The 23,189-nt window shown below is 39.2% G+C and overlaps 2 protein-coding genes across 3 annotated transcripts; one reads left to right on the top strand and one right to left on the bottom strand.

Annotated features, from left to right (window-relative positions):
• Positions 1-1,404: 1,404 nt before the first annotated feature.
• On the bottom strand, positions 1,405-10,358 carry LOC144517017 (uncharacterized). Its single transcript, XM_078248794.1, has 4 exons — positions 10,267-10,358; positions 3,981-4,117; positions 3,256-3,405; positions 1,405-3,117 (listed from the first exon to the last, which is right to left on the bottom strand). Exons 3-4 carry the CDS (start codon positions 3,401-3,403, stop codon positions 1,997-1,999), a joined length of 1,269 nt encoding a protein of 422 aa, XP_078104920.1. The 5' UTR covers positions 3,404-3,405; positions 3,981-4,117; positions 10,267-10,358; the 3' UTR covers positions 1,405-1,996.
• znf362a (zinc finger protein 362a) lies at positions 6,083-20,000 on the top strand. Of its 2 annotated transcripts, none has more exons than XM_078248793.1 (9): positions 6,083-6,379; positions 10,421-10,484; positions 11,661-11,862; positions 14,269-14,394; positions 15,151-15,478; positions 16,536-16,760; positions 18,386-18,464; positions 18,612-18,770; positions 18,857-20,000. In XM_078248793.1, exons 2-9 carry the CDS (start codon positions 10,422-10,424, stop codon positions 18,974-18,976), a joined length of 1,302 nt encoding a protein of 433 aa, XP_078104919.1. In that variant the 5' UTR covers positions 6,083-6,379; position 10,421; the 3' UTR covers positions 18,977-20,000. The 2 variants fall into 2 exon arrangements, with proteins under 2 accessions (XP_078104919.1, XP_078104918.1); XM_078248792.1 differs by having other exon boundaries at positions 11,628-11,862.
• The last annotated feature ends 3,189 nt before the right edge of the window (positions 20,001-23,189 follow it).

Genomic DNA, 23,189 nt, shown 5'->3' with positions numbered 1-23,189 from the left:
TGGGAGCAGTTAGATCACTTGTGGGTGTTCTGTTAAAGGAATACAATTAAACACCATTAGCAAGGAAATTACCTCAACTCTCATACTACCATACAGCAATAATTTGGATACATCTGGGCTGTATCTCCATCTGTCCTAAAATAGCATGAACACATAACACATAAGGAACGTGGCCTTCTTGTTTAATCTTGCCCAAGTCAGCGTGTGCCGTGGTTTTAGTATTTTTCTGCACAGGTCTCTGCACTTTGAAAGAGGAGGTGTGCAAGCCGTTCACTCAGCCCTGAGGCTCCGTTAAAGGCAAGACAACCAAAAAATACCTTCCTTTGTTTCCTGAATCCCCTTCATCCCTCTCCTTCCCAAAGCTCATCAAACATTTTCGCTCTGAGTTGTTGTTGTATTGGAGTGCCCTCTGGTGTTGACATCTGCGTTCCTGCTCAGCTTTTTTTTTGAAGTGGGGTCCTTGATGGGGTTCCAGGGGGTCCCCAGCATAAAGGGGAATAATTTATTTTTACTATAATTCCATCCATAAGTAACACAATGACAGTGTGTATGATTATTTTGATCATGGGTTTCATATGCTTTCTGTAATCTAAAAGCAAAAATCTTATCAGATTGGAAACCCTGGGACAAAATGTTATCAAATGAGGGTCTGTGGTTTGTGTCAGTTTAGGGGTCCTCGACGTAAAAAAAAGTATGGAAACCACTGGACTACACACTTGACAGCTCAGGCTTGATGGGTTTTACGTGTGAGTACAAGGCAGCCATCTTTCAGTTACTCCAGTTACACTATACATCTCTTTGTACCATTTTACAGGAGCTGTAGGCCAATCATGTCTGTCCGTTAACTGTAAGGCTATTGCCAGCAGCCTGTTAGCTTAGCATAATTTAGCATAAAGACTGGGCTCTGTCCAAAGTTAACAACATCCACCTACTGTAACAGCACCTCTAAAGCTCACTAATTAACACATTACCAAAAAAAAGTAGTTAAGGGGAACTAGGCCTATGTTTTATCAGTGAGTTTTAGAGGTGCTGGTAGGCTTTTTATTGTTACATTTTGTTACCTAAAGGCTTTAAGCCTGTGGTGAACAATGTGCTGCTGGCTGTAACACAGACTTTTTCATTCTTCTTTGTAGTTTTGTCTCTGTTCTAAAATCAGCTGGTTTCAAAGGATTGAACTACTCCTCTGAGGTGAAAAGTCACTAAGTAATCAAGTAATGTACTTAACTACAATTTTGATGTAGTTGTACTTTACTTGAGTATTTCCATTTATACTTCTACTCCATTACATTTCCAATGGAAATGTTCTGCTTTTTACTCCACTATATTTATTTGACATATATGTTTAGCTTAAGATTTTACAATAAAAAAAACAAATGATGCCCTTATAAAATACAAAGCATTGCAAACTGATTTGAGGCCCCTTGTTACGTTTCAGATGCCAATTCCACCATACAAGACATATTTTTAAAAAAGAGGTCAAATTAGCCAATATTTCAGAAAGATTAGAGAAACCACCAAAAAATGAATACAAACCTTATCGAACCATCAAACTGCATGTCTCATTAAACATAATGTTACACCCTAAAGTCACTCAGTATTTATTATACATTGCTGTATGCAAGCTTGATGTGATGCAACATCAGCACACTTCATATTACTACTTTCAAAACACTGTTTGCCCCCAGATTATTCTTATTTATGCTGGAGAGGCTCATTCTATAACCCATTGTGTAATGACCAATCACTGCAGATTTTAAGGCTCTGAACAATAAAAACAGGCCTTCCAGACGTCTGATTCACTCTGCTTTAGTGTCTTACTACCAAGCACGCCTCAACCTGCCTCCTCAGCACCTTTCAGCAGTTTCCACATTATTCCTCACATGTGAATAGCTGCTCAGAAATGCTTATTTACACTCTATTCAAGCCAGTGTTGACAGGTAGACCTGCTGTCTGCACACATGCAATATTAATCTGGTGATCCTGTTGCAAATACGTTTTATACAAGTGTTTCATTGTGAGAGGTGGATGCGTTGCTTGTGTTTGCTGCAGATGATAAAGAAGATTTAATACACAGCTCCAGCAGAGTCTCTATAGTCCTGATCAGAAGAATGTTCACACTGAGGTTTAGAGGCAGCACAAAGATGGAGAGAACACCCACAAACCCTAGCATTACATTCACCCCCGGGCAGGGAAAACCCCACTGTCGCCACCCACTTAAGCTCCTGTACTGTGAGTCCACATGTTTCTCTGTGATAAATGCAAGAGGTTTACCTCTCCTTGTCTTTTCATGCTCCTGTCCTCCTCTCTGTGCAGACAAACACTCGGGGGAGATGAGGACAAAGTCTCCATGGTGACGCTCCGACATCTGCACGCTGTTCCAGGAATACGCTCTGTGAACATTGCAGCTGCTCTCTGTTTTCTCTGGGTCAACACACTGTGCTGGCTCTGACTCCGACATCCCAGGGTTCACAGGCTTGGAGGGCGCAGACAGCGCTGGAATGAGGTTTTGCCAGCAACTATCGGCGTTATTGTTAACTCCATGTTTCTCTGTGTGTGTCCTTGCCATATGTGCAGGGTCCCGGTGTCGTCTGTGCAGGCCCGTGCTAGTGGTCAGGACGAGCAGGTGGAGGGAGAGGAAGGTCATGCCCCAGCAGGGATTCACAGTGCTGGGCATGGTGCTGAACAGGTTGGGCAAACACCTGATGAGGGAGTTGTTTGTGTGCAAACAGGTAGCAGCCCACACTTCCTCCCGTTTCCATCGCCTACTGACATTGAGTGCGACGGCGACCCACACTGACAGGCAGCAGAGGTAGCTAACAACATAAGACAAGCACTTTTTTTTGTCTTTGTTGTCTTTGCTGCCCTCCTCCTCTTCCACAGTTACCTCAACAACATAACAACATTGTCCATCTGTTTGACTCGCTGTCCTCTGAGTGACAACAGAGTGAGGCCACAGCAGTCTGGTCAGAGTCTCCACAGCGATCAGAGGTGTGGTCAGGAACAACACTGCACCGTATGTGTGGCTGAGAAAGAGAAGGAAGCGCAGGGCAATGACATCACCTAGTGGGCTCAGCTCAGTCAGCCAGGACTCGAAGATGCAGAGGAAACTCAGAAAAACTGTTGGAGAAAAAAGATAAAGTGTCAGTGAGTTAGGTGACTGACTGGATAAGAGCAGTGACTCCCAACAAGAGTTTGTGAAAAGAGGTGAGCAGATCAGCTAAAAACTAAATAAAAAGATCCCTTCCTGATACTCACCTGTGACCAGGAAGTCGGTAAAGACAAGTAGGCAGCAGCAGCAGAAGCTGACAGGACTGTAGGAGGCATCCAATGAGGGTAGGAAGAGGAGACTGCTGGCCAGTTTACATACGCACAACACCACCGCTTCTTCCAACACACCACCCATGGCTGCAACAAGACAATGCAAACACACAGGTTAACGTATTGAAAAACTGGTTTTCTTTTTGCCTCGGGGTGGAGGAGCTCAGGAATTCCAGCCACTTTGCTGTCAGTAAACCTCCAACAATGTTAAATATATCTGTACATAATGTTACATGATCATTCCAGTGGGAAGCTTTCTGCCCTTTGGTTGCAGATCAATATTTTTGTTGTTTACATTAGTAGTGAACCCTGGACCAGTCAGCTGTTTACAGTCGATCAAAAATGAGGAAACTCAGGAATATGTTCAACTGTCAACATTATATTTAAATCCATTTCACAACGTGATATTTAAAACCAGCAATGAAACAGCAAATGTCATGAAACTCCTCAGTAATGTGAATACACGTTAAAATGTTTTGCTGTGTCCTGACTGTAAATATGTCCACCTCCTGACCCTGACACTGTACAATGAGACTGGTTGAACCTGTTAAAAGTATTCCATTATCTCTTATTACATGTTTACAGCATGACAATTCAACCTGCATACAACAGAAAACTATGAGTCTCGATCGAAAACTGCTGTTAAGTTCATTAGTTCTTACCTGGACTCACAGGAGCCTTCAGAGCAGCATGTCAATATGAGCTTCAAATGGTTCATCCGTTCTCTTCAGCTCACCCTTTTGCTCCGCCCTCATGGGGATAATGACCCCCCCTTCCTGTTCTCCCTGCTGCACCTGGCCTGTGTGGAGGTGAGATAACATGTGCATCTCAGAGGGTGTGGCGCTGTTTGTACAGACCAGAAAACCTCAGAAAAAAAGTCTGACAACTAACTAACAGTGAGAGATGTAAAATGCATGCTTGTGTGTGTGTGTGTGTGTGTGTGTGTGTGTGTGTGTGTGTGTGTGTGTGTGTGTGTGTGTGTGTGTGTGTGTGTGTGTGTGTGTGTGTCAAAATCAAAATAAACTTGTTGACATCTGGATAAAAGATCTTTCATTTTCCCTGAGAATGTACAAACATTCCTGTGTTACACCCACCTTGTTCAAACTACTGTATGTTATTTCAAAGGTTTCAGCAAATACACACACGCAGGGTGTTTCATTAAGCAGGATTAGACTGTAGATCACATTATTGTTTAGGCATTTGTAGGTTGTGAGTAGAATTTTGAAATGGATCCTGTCATTAACCGGGAGCCAGTGGAGGATTGTCAATTGATGACTCGTGAGAAGTTAGTTTCTTTCAAATGACAGTAAAATATTATGTGAAGCATTTTAATTGTGTGTATAGTAGTAAAGTGACAGTTTTGTAAGTACAGGGTGAACAGTGTGAATGTAAACTGCTTGTATTTAGTTGTAGGCAGTGGTGATATGAAACTAAGTACATTTACTCAAGTACTATATTATGTAATATTGAACTTTTTACTTTTCTACATTTATCTGACAGCTTTAGTTACTAGTTACTTTACAAATTAAGATTTTTGCACACAAAACACATGTAGTTTATAAAATGCAATGTTTTATTAGAAATTAAAATGCCCAATAATATATAGACCTACAAGTCCAGTTGAAATGATTAGACAGTTAAATACTTGATTGACAGAACAGTTTTGATTGTTTCCAGTTTCTAAAATGTGAGGATTTATCTATATTGAGTACTTTTACTTTTAATACTTTAAGTACATTTTCCTGATGATACTTTCATACTTTTCAATGCAGGGTTTTTACTTGTAAAAGAGTATTTCTACAGTGTGGTATTAGTACTTTTACTTAAGTAAAAGATCTGAATACTTCTTCCTCCACTGGTTGTAGGGTGTGTAACATCCATAGGTTGGTAGTAAGGGGTCTGTAGAAGTGTAGCAGAGTTCTGCACTCAATATCTGCTCTACCTCTATCCTCTTTTTTATCCTCAGTCTGACTCATGTCAAAGACGTGAGATGGAGTCATGTGAAATGTTGCATTTCCTATGAATACCTAAACATAAATTTGAATGTGTGTGTGTGTGTGTGTGTTACTTTGCATGTGCATGTGCCAACACCATGCATGTACGGACGCAGACAAAGGCAGGAGCTCTCAGGTTTGAGCATACAATCTACACACAAAAAATTATTATAGCCTATACAATAAAAATCAACAGCATCACAAACTACATGCTCCAAAATGACCACTCCGTTATAACAGTTTTCAACCTGATAAACAAATTGCCAATTGAGTGTTTAATCCAAATTATTTCTATGGTTTAATCCAATCATTTTGAAAAGGCCTACAGATAATCTGAAAGTGCCTGGCTTAATATTTTTTATTTTTTTTATTTAAACAGATGTATGTTAAGTAATGCCTCATTTTCAGATGTAAAGTGATAGCTCATCATGTATCTCTCACTCACTGACTTTCAGCCATGAGGCAACATGTTCGACACTAGCTGAACCGCTCTTTCTTGTGGCATCAGTGCCATCTCCTGCTGAGCTAAGCACAGAGCATATTAGCAGCCAGTCATGCTGCTGCTGCTGAGCGGATTACACTTCATATTTACTGTACATAACCGCCGTGACCTGACAGACGGACACGGCTTCTATACAGAGCTTGAAAAAGATGCAACACATTCTCACTATGCACTTATAATACTGGAGCTCTACAACACATTACGTCATATTAACGTAGGCCTACCGTAAAATAAAGTGCGACCACTATTCTTAGAGAAAGTCAGGCTTATTATCACCAGCCTATCACCACAACTGGCATTACACAGGGAAACCGTGTTAAACATGAAACTTCCCACGCATGTGCACGGTTTTATTCAACCCCAACATCTGCAAGGAAATGTCAGCGTTTAAATTAGAAACCAGAAAATGGGTTGAAAAATCAGTTTCAGCTCAGTGTTTTTAGACGCCTGCAGCACCCAGAAGTGAACAGCAGGCGACCCGGAAGGTTTGAAGTCCGACTGAGAGCAGGCAGAGAGAAGAGTCTAATCCTTTATTAAATAGCTATTTCTTCCCTCGCTGGTTCAGGTATGTTGGCTGCTCGATGCAAATTCTCTGCTTCTTTTTTGCTCTTTTCTCTCACACACTACCTCTCCTTGTGTCGCTTCGTCACCATTTCTGTTTAGCCCATGCAAAAGTTGTATTTTAAAAAGAGCATTTGCAGCGCAGAGGTGACACTGCTTTCCTTTCTTCTATCGTGCAAATAAAAGCTTTCCCTACGCGCCAGTATTAACATCGACATTTGGGTTTATGGCTCAGCAGCTACAGAGCATTCAGCGAAGGCATGATGATTGTTGTAGGAAGTGTCAGGTTTTTTTTCCCCTTCCTCGAGCCGGGCTATTCAAACCTGCAAATCAAAGTAAACAATCATTGTACGCTTAATGCAAATACGCACATCCCGACGCATCGTAAGGGCGTTTAATTACATCTGGAGAATTATCTCCTAAATATTCGGATCTGCAGAATATGGCGTCCAGTGCTTATAAAAATAAGACAGGGCTGCCATTTTTGTTTTCCTTTTGTCTGAAATTTTTTAATAAACTGTCTGAGAATGTGGGAGAGGCGGCGGACAGAGCGAGGCGTTGCGGAGGATCGTTTCTCTCTGGAGGAGATGCTCTCGTTTTAAGCTGCTCAGGTTTTAGGCTTTAAAGATCAGATTCCGTTGTTTTGCTTTTGAAATGGGAGAATAACTCAGCACAGCATGTACAAAAAAGGACAAAAAGTTAACCCTAACTTTAGTTTCAGCGATGGACTTGTATTTTCCTCTGGAGGTGATCTCACAGCAATGATCCGCTGTCTGTTTTGTTACACTGATGCTGTTTTTGAAGCTGAAATATTGAGATTTAGAAATAGTTTTCTGTCTGCAAAATGCGTGCCACCTGCACGATCATTATGGTAACACTACTGACGATCTGTAGGATTTTTATAGCACCTACATGTAGGAGAGCAAAGATATAGATTTCTCTACCTATGCAGGCCTAATACTACTAACAGGCGGTTATTCTACAGAATTAACCTCATCTAGCCTAAGTGGGCCATATTGCTTCAGTATCACTTTCTAATATCCGTTGTAAGGGCTAGATATAAGTTGTAACAAATGGTTTTATTGATTAATAAATGATTAACTAATGTCTTATAGATCAGTAATACACCATTATAAGATTTTTGGGTTGCCTCTGACTGATGTTTATCTTTTAAGTAATTTGCAATTAAACATTAGCCTAGAAATCTAGGCACCCTAGCTGCAGCAAATGTAATTTGCAGCCAGGGGGTCTAGCAACTCTCCGCTTGCGAGCTGGAAAAACCAAACTCTGGCTGGGCCAATCACATTGTGTATAAAGTCGGTGGGCGGGCTTATGGCTGCTGCTGCTGGCGAACAGCGGTCTTTCAAATTGGCTTTGGCCGCGACTCTGGAAGACTTGGAGTTAAGCTTTTCTTTGAGAAAAGAACAAAGAATGGCACTGAAGTCATTCTTTAAAAAGGAAGATGTGTTCGGCGTTTTGCCGACCGGATATGGCAAAAGTTTAATCTATCAACTAGCTATGCTACCTTCTTTGTTGCTCTGGTTGGTTGTAGCACTATCCTATTGTGTGCAGAGGGAATTTGAAAGACAACCGTTTATCCCGCCCCTCGGATTGAGTCCTGCCAATGGTGAGTTCCCAGACCCAACATCTTGATGTGGGTCTGGTTTGTCAGGCTAGTTAAACATGTTAGTAATCTAAATAAATGCTTATAGATTTTGCACTTCATAAAAAGGTCACCAAGTCTCCAGTTATGTTAATTAGTCATTAATAAAGGGTCTTTAAAGCCATCAGGTCAGCAGTTGTATGCTTATACTGTAAGTGGATGGATTTTGGTCCGAGAGATTTTTCACAACCTGAAACCCCAAAAGTGATCTATAAAACATCAGTAAACAATGTATTAACCATTAGTTACAAATTACAACCCTTTAACTTCTTAGAAAGTACCATTACTTCCACAGCGGCCCATATTAACTTCGTAATAATGAAAACAAAACAAAAAAGGGACCAAACGTTTGATGTACTGATTTAATAAATGCCTTGATTGAATGTGTAGAAGAGTCGATCCATAGAAAATCAATCAGAAACAGTTTTGATAATAGTTTGTCATTTTTCAAACAAAAATCCCAAACATTCTTTTCTTCCAGCTTCTTAAATGCAAACATGTGATGCTTTTCTTTGTCATATATTACAGTCAACTGAAAATAGTTGGGTTTTAGACTGTTAGTCAGACAAATATTCAATATTTTCTGACATGTTAGTGTCAATATGAATAACCAACTGTAATAATCAAGAAAGTAATCAGCAGATTAGTCAGCAATGGAAATAACCGTTATTTTGCAGCCCTAAAGAGCTCTGATGCACCTGCATGAAGTCTTTTTCATACCTGCTAGAAATACTGCAAACCCTTTTACACACACGCGCATAAATATTTAAGCTGAATAGAAACTCAGCTGCATTTATGCAAAAACACACAACTATTCTGGCAAAAGTTTAATACTAAAGTAAGTCCAAAAGCAATGCAGTCTGGACCTTACTCTACAGATTGATTCTAAGGGGCATACATCAACATACAGTATAAATGTACAGCAATACACAGTAACTGTAAGTTATATACAGTACCTCCCAGCCATAAAATATTTTTTGTGTGAAGCGTGTCGTTTAAAAAAGTGACAAGGATGTCCAGCTGCCGTCAAACTCCTGAGCCTGCTCTCGAGGCAGAAAGCCTCCAGGAAGTGAAACTGATCCCCACTGGCATCATTAGAGAAATATTTTGTGGGGTTTACTGTACGCTCGTACCCCTGAACGTATCGTTTTTGTTTCTCTTGGCTCACAGATCCGGTCTGCGTTATGCCTCTGCTAAGCCAAACAGACTAAGGAATGGTGAAGTGTGCCAAAGCACGCAATGCAAAATGCTTTAAAGAAGAAACTTCATACGAGGTTGAGAAGAGAAGCTATGGAAAGGAAAGCCTTTAGATCAAAACTTCAGCAGCAAGCAACTCTCTCTGAGAAGGTTTCTGTCCATCTGGCCAAACACAGTGTGCTTTATTGCAGCCCATAGAAATCAAATATTCTCATTTAAAAGAGTTATGTCATCCTCTTATTTTGCCATAAAATAGAAAATAACTACTGTGTCACTTACAAATAAGTCTGGTTTCTGTGCAGCATCCTCACTTTAGTTATTCCATGTTCTTTATATTCAGTTGCATAACTGACCTTGTATATTTGACCACGTCATTCAGTTCTTGCTGTACACTGAGGTGAGACTCAATGTTTCTCTGTTGGGGCCCCGTGTGACGAGGAGGAGACAGAGACAGATTAGGATCTGAGCCACATTACTTTTACTGTTTTCTCTGATAACCGTTTTTGGAGAGTTCCCTAGCTGTTGTAATCATGTCAGAGCCTATCACTCAGGCAGCATGCCCTTCTCGAAGTCTTGTGGTTGGAAAAGCTGCATTACTCACTTTCACGTCCTCCTTTAACAACAGAAACATCCTCTCTGCTATCTCTGATAAAGCACTGTGTAAAGAGATAAGGTCTCCTCTTGCGCTTTTGGGAAAGGGGGAGAACTAATACATAATTTCTCTGAAAACACACTATCACAAGACTGGGACAAGTTATCTCAAACTATCGCGTCAAACAGTCAGCTGCTGCTTGGGCGGAGAGCTACTGACACAAGTTTTTAACCACTATTTTGTACACTAACAATAGATCTTCACATAAGTTTACAGGAGGCAGTTTTGTTAGGAATATCTTACAATAGCGGTTCCCACCTAAAACAAATAAACAAAATAAACCTGAGGGGTCGCAAGTTTCCTCAAATCTTTGCCTTTTCATGTATAAATAACAACTCTTAACATCATTAAATTAGAGCAAGAAATAAAAATCACTCACCTATGATGATGAGTAACAAGTAAACATTGCTTCGTTTAAGGGATCCCAAGCCAGACTACAAAAGTCTGACTACAAATATGTACTCAATATACATTTCACTGATAGACAGATGGCTGCCCTCACCTTGTTTATAACCCTTATGTATTCATTTCAGGATGGCTGAACCTCTCTTTAACAATCCCTATTTTTGGCCTCCACCTTCCACTATGCCCGGCCAGGTGAGCGACTCTGGTATTCACACTTATTTAGCACACATTAACCTGAAGCAGTAACATCATTGTATTGTACGTTTAAGGAGTTGTGTAAAGAGTTGTTGTTTTTTAAATTATTTTAAATAATGCACCATTTAAAAGGAATAGTTTGACATTTGGGGAAATACGCTTATTTGTTTCTTACTGAGAGTTAGATGAGAAGATTGATACCACTCTCATCTGTACAAATTTGAATCTTTAAAGTCAGTAAAAAGTAACATATGCTGACAAGCACCTTTTAAAGCAACACTAAGTAACTGCCGCACGAGCTGTAGTTCCAATGAGACAACCTGTAGGGTTACATAGTATTGCTTTAAAGCTCATAAATGCAACAGATTATATCTGGTTCCTTTATTCTGTACAAAAACTGAAGTTTAAAAATGACAGTTACCTTTTTTACTTTATATATTTATTGTGATTGATTAATTAAGTTTCTTTTTGTACACTTCTGTTTTGCATGGATTAAAGAAAGGAGATATAACATGTTAGTGAGCTTTAAAAGTGCCGGTAGGGGGTAGTTTACCTCTGGACAGCCAGGTTAGCTGATTCTAGTCTTTTTGCTAAGCTAAGCTAACTGACTGCTGGCTCTAGCTACATAGTTAGCATACAGGCATGAAAAATGTCTCATTGAAATGTTAGTAAAACATTATGCCTTTTTGTTAAAAGATCAAAATATTCCTTTAAAACTGTAGTTCCCAACCTGGGGTTCAGGACTCCCCAAGGGGTCTCAAGGTTAATCTGAGGGGTCACCAGATGATTAAAGGGATAAATTAAAACAATCTGTCAGTGAAAATGTTTTTTTTCTTCTTCTAAGTTTAGCCTATTTTCTTGAGAAATACTGGATACTATCTATTCTGGTTAGATACATCAGAAAAAGAAAGTCCATAGCCTGTGATGAGGGGTCAGAAGTAGATGTTGCTTCTTTTTAAGGGGTCACAAGACAAAAAGGTTGGGAACCATTGGTTTAATTCAGTGATTCAGATGTTTACAAAGAACGTTTTGGGTACAATGTCATGTATCAACCTCTAGAGGGAACTATCGTCTCATAAAGTGACACTACCTGAACTGATGGCTGTTCTTTTGTCACAAATGTTGTTTCCTGGCTGTCAGCTGGATAACCTAGTCTTGATTAATAAAATCAAGGAGCAGCTGATGGCAGAGAAGATCAGACCTCCACATCTGCCCGCTGCCTCAGCCCCTTCCCAACAGCAATTACTGGCTCCCCCCATCCAGTCTGATGGTGGCCAGCACGGGATGTCCAAAACTCACCAGATGCCGGTTCTCCATAGCCCGTCTCAGCCTGATATCGCCCTGCACGCCCGCCCCGCCTCCAGCTCAGTCACAGGTACTCCTCACCTGCCTCACTAGTTCTCACTCTTTACCAGTGGTGGAAGAAGCATTCAGATCCTTTAAATAAGTAAAAGTGTAAGACCACACTGTAAAAAAATACTCCACTACAAGTAAAAGTCTTCCATACAAATCCTTAAGTAAAAGTATGGGAGTATTATCAGAAAAAATGTTAATCAATTTATTTGTCATGTGAAATCATATAAAATTAGGGCTGTCAGTCGATTAAAAAAAATGTAATCTAATTAACTACATACTCTGATTAATCGAAATTAATTACATACATAATTAACGGTGCCTGAACCGATACTTTTTAAGAAAGTAAAAAAAGAAAAGAAAAAAAAAGGGGGTAGGCTACTAAACAGCAGTTGGTGACATTAAAGAATGGCTTGTTTATTGCTAAGGCCATATGGTCAAAATTAAATGATTTAATAATAATGTATAACAATAACTTATTTCACTAGTAAATTGCTGTTGAACGACAAAAACAACCACCAGATGGGAAAAGGACATTTACAATAACTGCAAATCTCCCGCCTTCATTTTACAGTCGAATGGTGGCTAGAACGGCTCCGGGTCAAACGTCAATATGGAATGGATTAATCTGCGTTATGTTTTTTAATGCGTTATTTTTTCTCAGATTAATTAATCGAAATTAACGCGTCATTTTGACAGCCCTATATAAAATATAATTTCAGTGAAATGTAATCGCTCAGTTCCTACAATTTACGCATTAGAACAGTCCTCATAGAAGCTCTACCTTCTACCCCACCGCAACATCTTTAATGATGATCTTTAGTGGTTTCTTTAGCCTTTTTCTTGCAGCGTCTGGTACCGCCTATTGAGCCGGTCAAACCTCTCTTTGCAGGGCCTTGTGGTCCTGTTTAGGGCTGTTTCCATACCAGGCAGTAATGTTCTCCGTCAGGACGCTTATAATGATGCAGGAGTAGAAATTGCTCAGTATTTGAGGTGATAACTGGAATTTTCTCAGGCCTTTTTTCCTATGAAAAAGTTGCTCAGTGGCACATGAAGCCTTCATGGAGCCAAAAAATACCTGGATCTTTAAACATCGTAGACCTCTGGAGTGTGCAGGAGGCAGGACAAGATGCTGATTAAACTGTGTCATGAATCTGTTTGTAATTTGGTCATAAACATTTAGAATGAAGAAGAGATTTGTTGATAGCCCTAGTACAGTTTGATTGTCTGTTGTCTGTTGCAGCCAGAGACTGACTGCAATGGAGAATATAGCAGGACTTTATACTGTGAAAAATCACCAATAAAGGCTTCTAAACCAAACACTACACAACCGGACATGTCCCAGCAGGAATGCGATCCGAAATTAACATCAGCAACCAAGATTACTGGTTTCCCTGATGTTAGCATGTAGCTACATGTTGCAGTTTATGTAATGTAGACACTGCAGTAGTGTGTCCATATATAGAAAAGGTTTGGTAAGACGTCATACTGAGCTGGTTTTCTATTTATGGTCTAGAAAAAAAACAGTTGAAACCAGATGAAACTGGAGAGTTTAGAACAGTGTGAGATTTAGCTCACAGGGATTTCTTTTAAAACACGTTTACCCTCATTATTTGAAGCGTTGGCCATGTTCAATATTAACATCCGACATTGTAACATAAAAGAGACAGAAAATACAGAAAAGCATAATAGGTCTCCTTTAAAGTATCAAAAGTAAAAGTACTCATTGTGCAGAAAAATGTTCCCTCAGTGTCAGTGTTTTTACTTTATATATGATGTTTTTGGATTCATATTGCTGCTGCATTAATGTGTATGTTGCATTTACTGTTGTATATGTTTTTACTGTTTTATACTGTTGAGTAGTTCAATCTACAGCAATACATCATATTCTGTAAGATCATCATATGTTTGTAGCGTCGTTATCCTGTGAGAACCACATATCTCTAAAAAGTTAACTTTTCATGGTGTCAGAAAAACAGCCCGGTTTTCAGCTTTGTGACAATGCATTTTCCAATTGAGCCCAGAGGCTTTATTTAGCTTAAGAATTAGGAGAATTGTCTTAACACATTAAGGCAACCACTCGTCCTACAGTTTATCACAAACATTCAAAATCACCAAATTTGGAGATACATAGTTTTCACTGGACATGAAGATAATGAAAAAAATGTAACTAGTAACTCAAGATGTCAGATAAATGTAGTGGAGTAGAAGTATAGAGTTGTATAAGATGGAAATACTCAAGTACCTTGAATTGGTATTGAAGTACAGTACTTGAGCATATATACTTAGTTACATTCCACCACTGCTTTTTACTGATCTGCAAGAAATGTATCCATCCTGAATCATCAGAGTTGGTTCAGCTTCTCTCAGTTCCCTCTTACTAGGGCCCTCTTTAACAAATGGGAATTTCCCTGCACATTTTTACCAGGTCGGATTCTGGGGGATGTAAACTTGAATCTGGACGATAAGGCAGCTATAAAAGCCAGAGGATTATGGGAAGACTGGCATCTGCGTCAACTTATAGACCATCCCTCCAGGACGAACCACGTCTCAGGTAACCACAGTTTATCAACAAAGAAACACTGAAACGAAGTTCTGGAAATAATGTTGGGAAATTTGGACTTTTCTGTACTGCACTTATGTGTAGAAGAATATACACTTAAAGGAACACGCCGACTTATTGGGACTTTAGCTTATTCACCGTAACCCCCAGAGTTAGATAAGTCCATACATACCCTTCTCATCTCCGTGCGCGTTGTAGCTCTTTCTGACGGCTCCACCGGTAGCTTAGCCTAGCACGGATCCTGAAGGTAATTGGTTCCAACTAGCCTACTGCTCCGAATAAGTGACAAAATAACGCCAACATGTTCCTATTTACATGTTGTGATTTGTGTAGTCACAGCGTGTACAAATAACAAGGTCACATGAGACACAGACATCTTCTAACCGTATATAAACTGGGAACTATAGTCTCAGAAAAGCGAAGCATTTCTACTCTCTGTCCAGTGCTTCTCAGGTGCAAGCATATCACTCCGCCCAAGTAGCAGAAGTAGCAGTCTAAGTCCCAATAAGTCGCCGTGTTCCTTTAATGGAAAATTACTTTTCAAACACTGCTAAAAAGACAGTCATGTTTGCCAACCATCCTACCATATGTCCATTATATCTTATAATTTATATATATGTTAGCTGTTCATCCATGTAGTTACAGTTTGTCTGTGTTTGCATGATTGTGTCCCTTCATATATGAATTGGCAATTTTGATGACAACTTATTTCAGTCCTGTCCTTGTCTTCACTTTTGCACCGATCAGGTGTGGCGCTGGCATCCAGAACAGGCAACCTCAACACCTCAGAGATCATCACCCCCACCACGCCCACCTCGAGCAGCCACAGCCGGCTGGGCCGAGCCCCCACACCTCACCTCATCTCAGGGTTAGCCTGCAGCCACGGGATGGAGCCTGGGAAAAACAATGGGGGCCTCGTCGGACTCCTCGGCCCTCCTCCAAAGGAGGAACGGGGGCGTAAGAGGATCAAAGCAGAGAATGGGTCATCTCTTTTGGTGGTGCCCTACCCGATCCTAGCCTCAGGCAACGACCAGTCCTGTGTCACCATCACTGCCAAACAGGGAAAAACCTACAGGTATGAAATGACTTCTTTTTTTTTAAAGGTAGATGCATAGATAACCAAAGTGCAGTGACTCACAATTCCAGGAATATAATAAATAATTTGATATTTATGAATCAAATGACAAATATCTAATGTGAAAGGAGTCGCTCGTATACTCCACAGAGAATTTAGCACCTGACTCTACAGTTCCTCTCAGTTCTACGAGTATTTCAGCATCTTTCAGCTCATTGTTTTGGTTTTCCGGCCACAACTTTTTTGGTTTACTCTCACCATTCTTACGTCCATTCACACAAACAAACAAAAACATGACTCCAAATTAATGCTAGGTTTTCCCTATATCTGCTGGATGTGAACTCTTTGCTAACATTTTTGCCCTATCAACAAGGTGATGACATGTCAGTATTGTGTTTACAGCTGGTTTCTGCTGCCCTGCTGGCCAAAAACAAATTGGTTATTGCAGGTTTAAGTAAAAATACATTCCTTAGTACGTAAATATATATATAAATATCGAAAGGACTCACCATGCTATTATACATTATAATGAACTGATCATGTGTTTTGTATATAATAAATGTATCTGCTAGTAACTATAGATGTTTTATAAATGTAATGGAGTAAAAAGTTTAAAGTAACATAAAGTGGAAATACTTAAGTAATGTTCAAGTACCTCAAGAAATACTTACTTTTCACCACTGACAGACACAGACAGATAGTTTTTAAGTGTTTTAACATTGTTACACGGTTTTGAGAATTGATGTGTAAATAGGAAGCAAACGGAAAGTGCTAAAAACTTCATCAGCGTCAACGGGCAGAGTCAAACAGGCCACACGTGCGATGGGCCACACTTGGTCTTGCTCAATAATGAGGACAAATTTGCAATTCAGCTTGTGTCTTCAGTTCATGTGTCTCTCTGAGGGTGCCCTTTATATGAAGTCAATTTTTAGTTTATATTAAGAAATGTATTAATATAAAAACGATATAATATAATGTATTTATATAGCCCAATGTCACAAATTTGCTTCAGTGCGCTTACGTGTGTCTTCTCTGTGTCGCTGTGTTTTTGAAACAGGTGTAAAGTTTGTCCGCTGACCTTCTTCTCCAAGTCAGACATGCAGATCCACTCCAAAACGCACACAGAGATGAAGGCTCACAAGTGTCCTCACTGCACTAAGTCTTTTACAAACGCATCGTACTTGGCTCAGCACCTGCGCATACACCTGGGCGTCAAACCTTACCGCTGCTCCTACTGCGAGAAATGTTTCCGCCAGCTCTCCCATCTGCAGCAGCACACCAGGTCAGATCTCTGACAATTGGTTTTGTCATTTTATTGATATCCACCATCCATAAGTGTATTCTGTTGTTAATCCTGCTTCAATAATATACTTTATATTCTAAGCTGGAACAGCCCACTAGTAATATTAGGCCACTAGTAGTAAGCTGTGGTGGAATATGATTGTAAACAAAATCATTTATGAACATACTTGGGGTAATTTATTCCTTAAATCACAGATTACATTTTATTTTATAATTTCATTTAAAAAAACTTCCCTGTCAAGCAAGTATGAAGGGTAAACATTGTGTTAATTTGAGTGCAGAAGTAGATCGTAGGTAGTTCTTCATATTAAAGGGTATTACAAATTACAGAAGAATATAAAACACTTTGTCTTTCCTCTAATGATTACTGCTGTAACCATAAAGACAGTTTAGGTTTTATGTAATATTCCACAGACTACTACTAGTTTTCCTAGAAACTCTTTTACTGAAGAAATATTCTATGAAAACTGTGAATTATCCAAAAATAACAGTGATTCTGAAGACAACATTTACCCTTCTAATGAATGTTTTATATTAAACATAAAAAACGCACTTTTTGTAAAGACAATATTGAAACCACTGACTTCATTTTCTTGTTCTTAACGTTTGTTTAATTATAGTCTGCCATTGCTCCATTTACAATACAATACCTTTATCTATGATCTTTGACAGAGAAATTAGTGATACATTCTGCTCAAGAGCTAATAACATTACTTCATTAATTGGATATCGCTTTCATGTTTTGTCATACGTTAATGTTGTATTAGTCAATGTAATGACTAATGTTTAAAGGAGAGGTTCTTTCAAAGTCTTTCTTTCAAGGTGCTGTACTCGACATTCAGAACGTTAATATTGCAGTAAACAAATGGTTGCTATGTAACGATATAGTGGAGTAATGGCCTCCTGAGAAGAGAATGAAGTCACCCTCCCTCTGTGTGTGTGTGTTATAATCCAAGCTTTGTTCTTTGGTTTAAAAACCAGTCTGGCATGTTAGTGCATGTGAGTACCTTGTGCACTGGTATCTGACGCAGAGAGCCTTGTTGAACCTTTAAACCGCAGTCTTTTAAAGGTCAATATACTGTAGGCAATATGGGCACCTGACCGCTGTTTTAAGACAGACTTGAAAAACCGTGAAAAACCTTATTCTATTAATAAAAAAAAATTAAAAAAAATAATGTTAGCACCACAATCAAAATCATATCACACTCAGAAATGATTGCATCACTCAATACTACTACAAGTGAGAAAATGTAAACTTAAACTCAATATATTTTTTGTAATTTTGGATAACTGACCCTTTAAAATTGCATGAACTTGTTGTAGTATTAGGAATTGGTGTTTTAAGGTCCAGTCAGTTAGGAAGGGGTGTAGAGGTGCCTTAGTTATCACAGTCCTTTTTCCTTCTTGTTTACTCTCTGCTGGCTAGCTTTTGTCGCTCTGCACACACACCGCTGGGTAAACCAAGACAAAATTCACCTTTAATTGTGTTACATTTAATAAAGAGATTAATTAAGTTTGGGTTTTTTTGTTATGTTAGTTTTGAAGCTTCCTGTCTGACGTGTTTGAAAAGAGTTTCAGTTGCTTAATGATCACCTAATTTTTCAGAATCCACACAGGCGATCGGCCGTACAAATGCGGCCATCCAGGATGTGAAAAAGCTTTTACTCAGCTATCTAATCTGCAGGTAAACATTAAACGCATTACCTCCGCCATCCATTTTACATTCTTGATCCTCCACTGCTTAAACTGTGAGCCAATACCCTTCACAATGCTGCACGAAAGTGACTCCGTTTCTGTATGTTTTTTTTTTTTGTTATTTCCCCTTCTGAAGTCCCACCAGAGGCAGCACAACAAGGACAAGCCCTTCAAATGTTCCAACTGTTACCGTGCCTATTCAGACTCTGCCTCGCTGCAGATCCACCTGTCTGCACACGCCATCAAAAACGCCAAGGCCTACTGCTGCAGCATGTGCGGCCGGGCGTACACGTCGGTGAGTTAGAAATCCAATTTAAGTTACACTTTCAAATCTGAACTAACTGCAGTGGAGATGATTAAAAGTGTTGCTGTTTTTTCCAGGAGACGTACCTTATGAAACACATGTCTAAACACACAATGGTGGAACATGTGGTGTCCCATCATTCCCCCCAGCACAGGACAGAGTCTCCTACCATCCCTATACGGATCTCCCTCATCTGAGCTCCTCACCCGTCCATCTCCTGTCCTCCCATCAGAGACGTTTCCTGTGATATCTGCGCTCTTCTGATGGACTTTGAACCCATAAATGGGTTCCAAAAATGTGCCAGATTGTACAAGTATCTTGTGAAGAGGTGCTCTTTTATTGAGTATATCCTCCTTTCCTTTCTTGCTGACCAGATAGTATTATCGGGGACATCCAAAGATGACTTCTCAGCACTTTCAGGCCTGGAAATGACAGGCCTAAAAATGTCTTTTTCTATTTGACTTCACAGAAAAAAATACAAAGTAAGTATTGCTCCGGGCAGCTACAGTACATAGAAAGTCTTTTTAAACCTTTTTGTGTTATAACAAGATTACATTGTCTTTTTTAAATAGGTCCATAACTTTCTTTACTCAAGTATTTGCAAAAAAAGAATATTTGCATCAGAAATAGTCTTCCGTTAGCTGAGTGGCCAAGTGAACATAAAGGTGAATGCTTGTATAATGTGTATTCATGTATATCGTGCCACTTTTTATGTCAGTGTTTGCAATCTTTCACCAATCATGTGGCCATAACGCACTCGCACCCTGTTGCCAACATCGGACTGACTAGGATGTGTGACTCATAATGGATGGATGGTTGGATATATTTTATTTTACATATATTTTGTAATGTTTAAAAATATGCTCAAAGCTGTCCTCAAGTTTAACCTGGTCAAGTTTACAAAGTGCTTTAGATCTCCTAAAATATAAGAACTGTTAAAAGGTGTTTGATAAAAAGACACTAAAAACCACACAAAATCTGATTTTAAACTTTAATTGATGCAATGAATGTGAGAGATTCTGCTTTTAAGTACTGTTAAGTACAGGAAGTGAATTGAAAATGTGTTTTTGAAAAAGTCAAAACCCCCTGAAAATATAATAATGTATTTTGCCAAATTCGCCACAATATTTATTATTATGATGTTCATATTAAATTGAATCATGCACTCAGTGCTTTTTTTGTCCACGTTGAGTGTGCAAATGAATAAATGTTACACCACCACTCTGCTGCTGCTGCTTCACAGACAGATGTGTTACTTTCCTGGAAAACATTTATGTGGTCACTCTTTTTGGTTTTCAGCTATAATGTGTAACAGAAGCATTACACATCTTTGAATACTCAGTTTACCATTGTTTTATTAATGAAAACTTTGTCATTTTATATGCATTTAAGCCTTAAATTTGTTACAACTCTAGGGTCCACGCTGTTGTTTTATCACTTTACATTTGCCTTTTACGTCATAGCATGATCTATACTGTAAATAAACTATATTAGCTGTCAACCTGTTTTATAATAAAAATCCTATAATTACAAGTAATGGTGAAAAACCTTTTTTTTTCCTCGCAAGGAAATAATCCTAGTAAAGTGATCGTAATGCAAAACAAGTTAAACAATATAACAAGATGAAGGACGCCATTTTAGCATGCCTTCTTAATGCTGATAAATAAAATGCTTCATCAGACCCTTTCTATGGTGACACGTGTTGGGTTGCTCTTGTCACTCTTCACAAAAGTCTAGGCTTTTGAAAGCAGTGTCTGGTTGGGGCCTCTCATCACATTTCAGATGTCTATGAGTTGTATCAAAAAGGTAGATTTCCCCTTTAAACCTCTCAGCTGTTTGAGGACAAAGAACTAAAACTCCAATATTTCGCAAAACAAAGATCAGAGAAAAGTCTAAGAACAATTACTGCAAATCTGTGTATCAGATCTTTGTATTTTCTTCTTTTGTTTTTCTTGTGACACTTTGTAGGGGCCCGACCCCTAGGTTGGGAACCACTGGACTTAACCGTCTAACGTATGTAATGTATATAAACTAGCACCACCTTGAGCAGCTACAACAGTAACATGCTGTTTACATGTTCTCTTCTCTGCTTCTCTTCAGTCGTCAGATTCATCTACCAACCATTATAGAGCTGGCTCAGGTTTGCCTTGGACCATCTCTTAGTTATGCCATTATAGTTTTAGCTCAGTGTGTTCCTTTGACACACTGAGCTCCTCTCTCTTTCCATGCATTGTGCATTCATGTCCCAGAAATGCTTGTTACTAGCTTAGCTCTGGGAAGCTTATTCCCCAGAGTCCTGATGTTTTCTCGCCCTGCAGTTTTCCTTGGATTAAGGTGGCACCTAAATCATGGTTGCAGCTGTCGCCGTGGTCCTGCTCAGCACCCTGCAGTGCCCCGCTACGCCCTGCAGTGCCCCGCTACGCCCTGCCAGGCCCTGCTACACCCTGCAGTGCCCTGCTATGCCATTTAAATTTTTACTTGAAATCATGGGCGTAAATCTGATCTAACAGCAGGGGGGGGGACAATAAACATAACATTTTGGAAAAGCAATTTTTGAAGGGGACACAAATAATACAGCCAATTATACTCTTAATACTATCATTAGTGTAGCATGGAGACTGTACCATTATCCTTCTTTTCAGCGTTTCTCTTGATTCAATGAAAAAGCTGACTAAATTGACCAAAATATTTTTCTTTAAAACCATGTATTTATTTTTAAGTTGTTTACCATTAAGCCACAAAAATACCTTAAAACATAATGACTTATTTTCAAAAAGTGTCCCCATATAAAAGAAATACAATGCTTTTGTACACTTGTTAAATTAGCTGATCATAATGTAAATTATGGTTTATAGCTCATCTGCTCACCCTGATGACCACACAACTCCAAAAATATGAACTAAGCTCAACACACTTACCTGAGACTCTACACCTGACTGTCCCTGGTCTCCCTGTCCCTCAGTTCTTTCTGTCTCCTTTGCCAGTGACATAGTGACGTTATTATTTCCATAAGCACCCATTCTTATAAAGAGGTTACCAAATTGTCTTGATATGAGGACTTAATGTAGCCTACTTACTTGGCGTTTTGGTGTAAGCCTACTGAAAAAGGATCTTATGCCTGTTTTTCATTTCTCTGTCATTTTATCTGAGCAACAACAACACAAATCTTTAACGTCAGATGTCTAAATATGAGTTAGTTTCATAGTCACCACGCGGTCATATTACAATTATGAAATTATCTTGCGTCCTCCACATAAATATTAGGTTTCTTGGACAGAGGATATATATTTAACTGATCTGCCACTTAACTTCATATTGAGCAAAACACAACTGTAGATCTTCAATATTAACCCTAATATCAGTTCACACACATAACATTAGGCTCATCGCCGTGGTAACGTTAGTTGTAGTGGATGCATTTCTATCCAACAAGCTAATAAACAAGCTAGGCTACATTATATTACACTAACATAGCGAACATTTTGTCATGACTAATTCATTAATTACTCAGCATCATTTCTATTTGAGAAAAGAAAAACTTCATCCGATATTTAATGTGAATAAAATAGCCTTGAACCGCCTACTTACTACATTCCTATCACTACCCGATGTGACTGTGAGTCTAGTGCAGATCCTCCTACAGCATGCAGTGGACCAAACCACTGTGAGGCAACGGAGGGGGAACTCAAAATGTTTCTAAACTTAAAAAGCATTTTTTGGGGTTTGTATTGTTTTACTACTCTATTTTAAGTATACATCATCATGTTATTTACAATACACAGCATTGTTGTAATGATATATCTTGGGGGGGACAACCTGATCCTGACCCCCCCGACTCCCCTGGGATTTACGCCCTTGAGTACAAGTACCACAAAAGTAAGTGTACTTAGTTGCTTTCCACCACTGTCAACAATCTACTGAAGTTGTGTTTGTGACCACCTATTCACTCCGGTTTATCTGTGACTGAAAAACATGGGCCTTAATCTCATACTGAATTATCTTGATATGTTTTTGAGCAAAACGTGATAATAACATGAGATCAGAGGCTTCCATTTAAGCATCCAGGAATTTGCAAACCTGCATGTTGGAACAGGCCCCTGAGGCCTGTACTACGAATCCAGATCAACATGCCCTGGATTTATTTTAGTTACCCGGCTTCACCTAACCTAACAACCGCGATGAATTACAAATGAGTTTGCGTTTGTAATAATAAAATGTAATAACCTGCTAGACAAACATTGCTGAGCTCTTCAGAGAAATATAGTTTCCCCTGTGAACAATTTAGGTTTTTCAGTATTGATTAATCTGACGATTTTACAGTAAAAAATAAAATGTCAGAAAGTAACGAAAAATGCCAATCACAAGTCAAAAGGATTGCTTCTTTAGTCTGACCAACAGTCCAAAACCTAA

This window comes from Sander vitreus, chromosome 4 (assembly GCF_031162955.1).
Source record: "Sander vitreus isolate 19-12246 chromosome 4, sanVit1, whole genome shotgun sequence".
NCBI classification, from domain to species: domain Eukaryota; kingdom Metazoa; phylum Chordata; class Actinopteri; order Perciformes; family Percidae; genus Sander; species Sander vitreus.
This window is presented reverse-complemented; position numbering and strand designations above follow the sequence as displayed.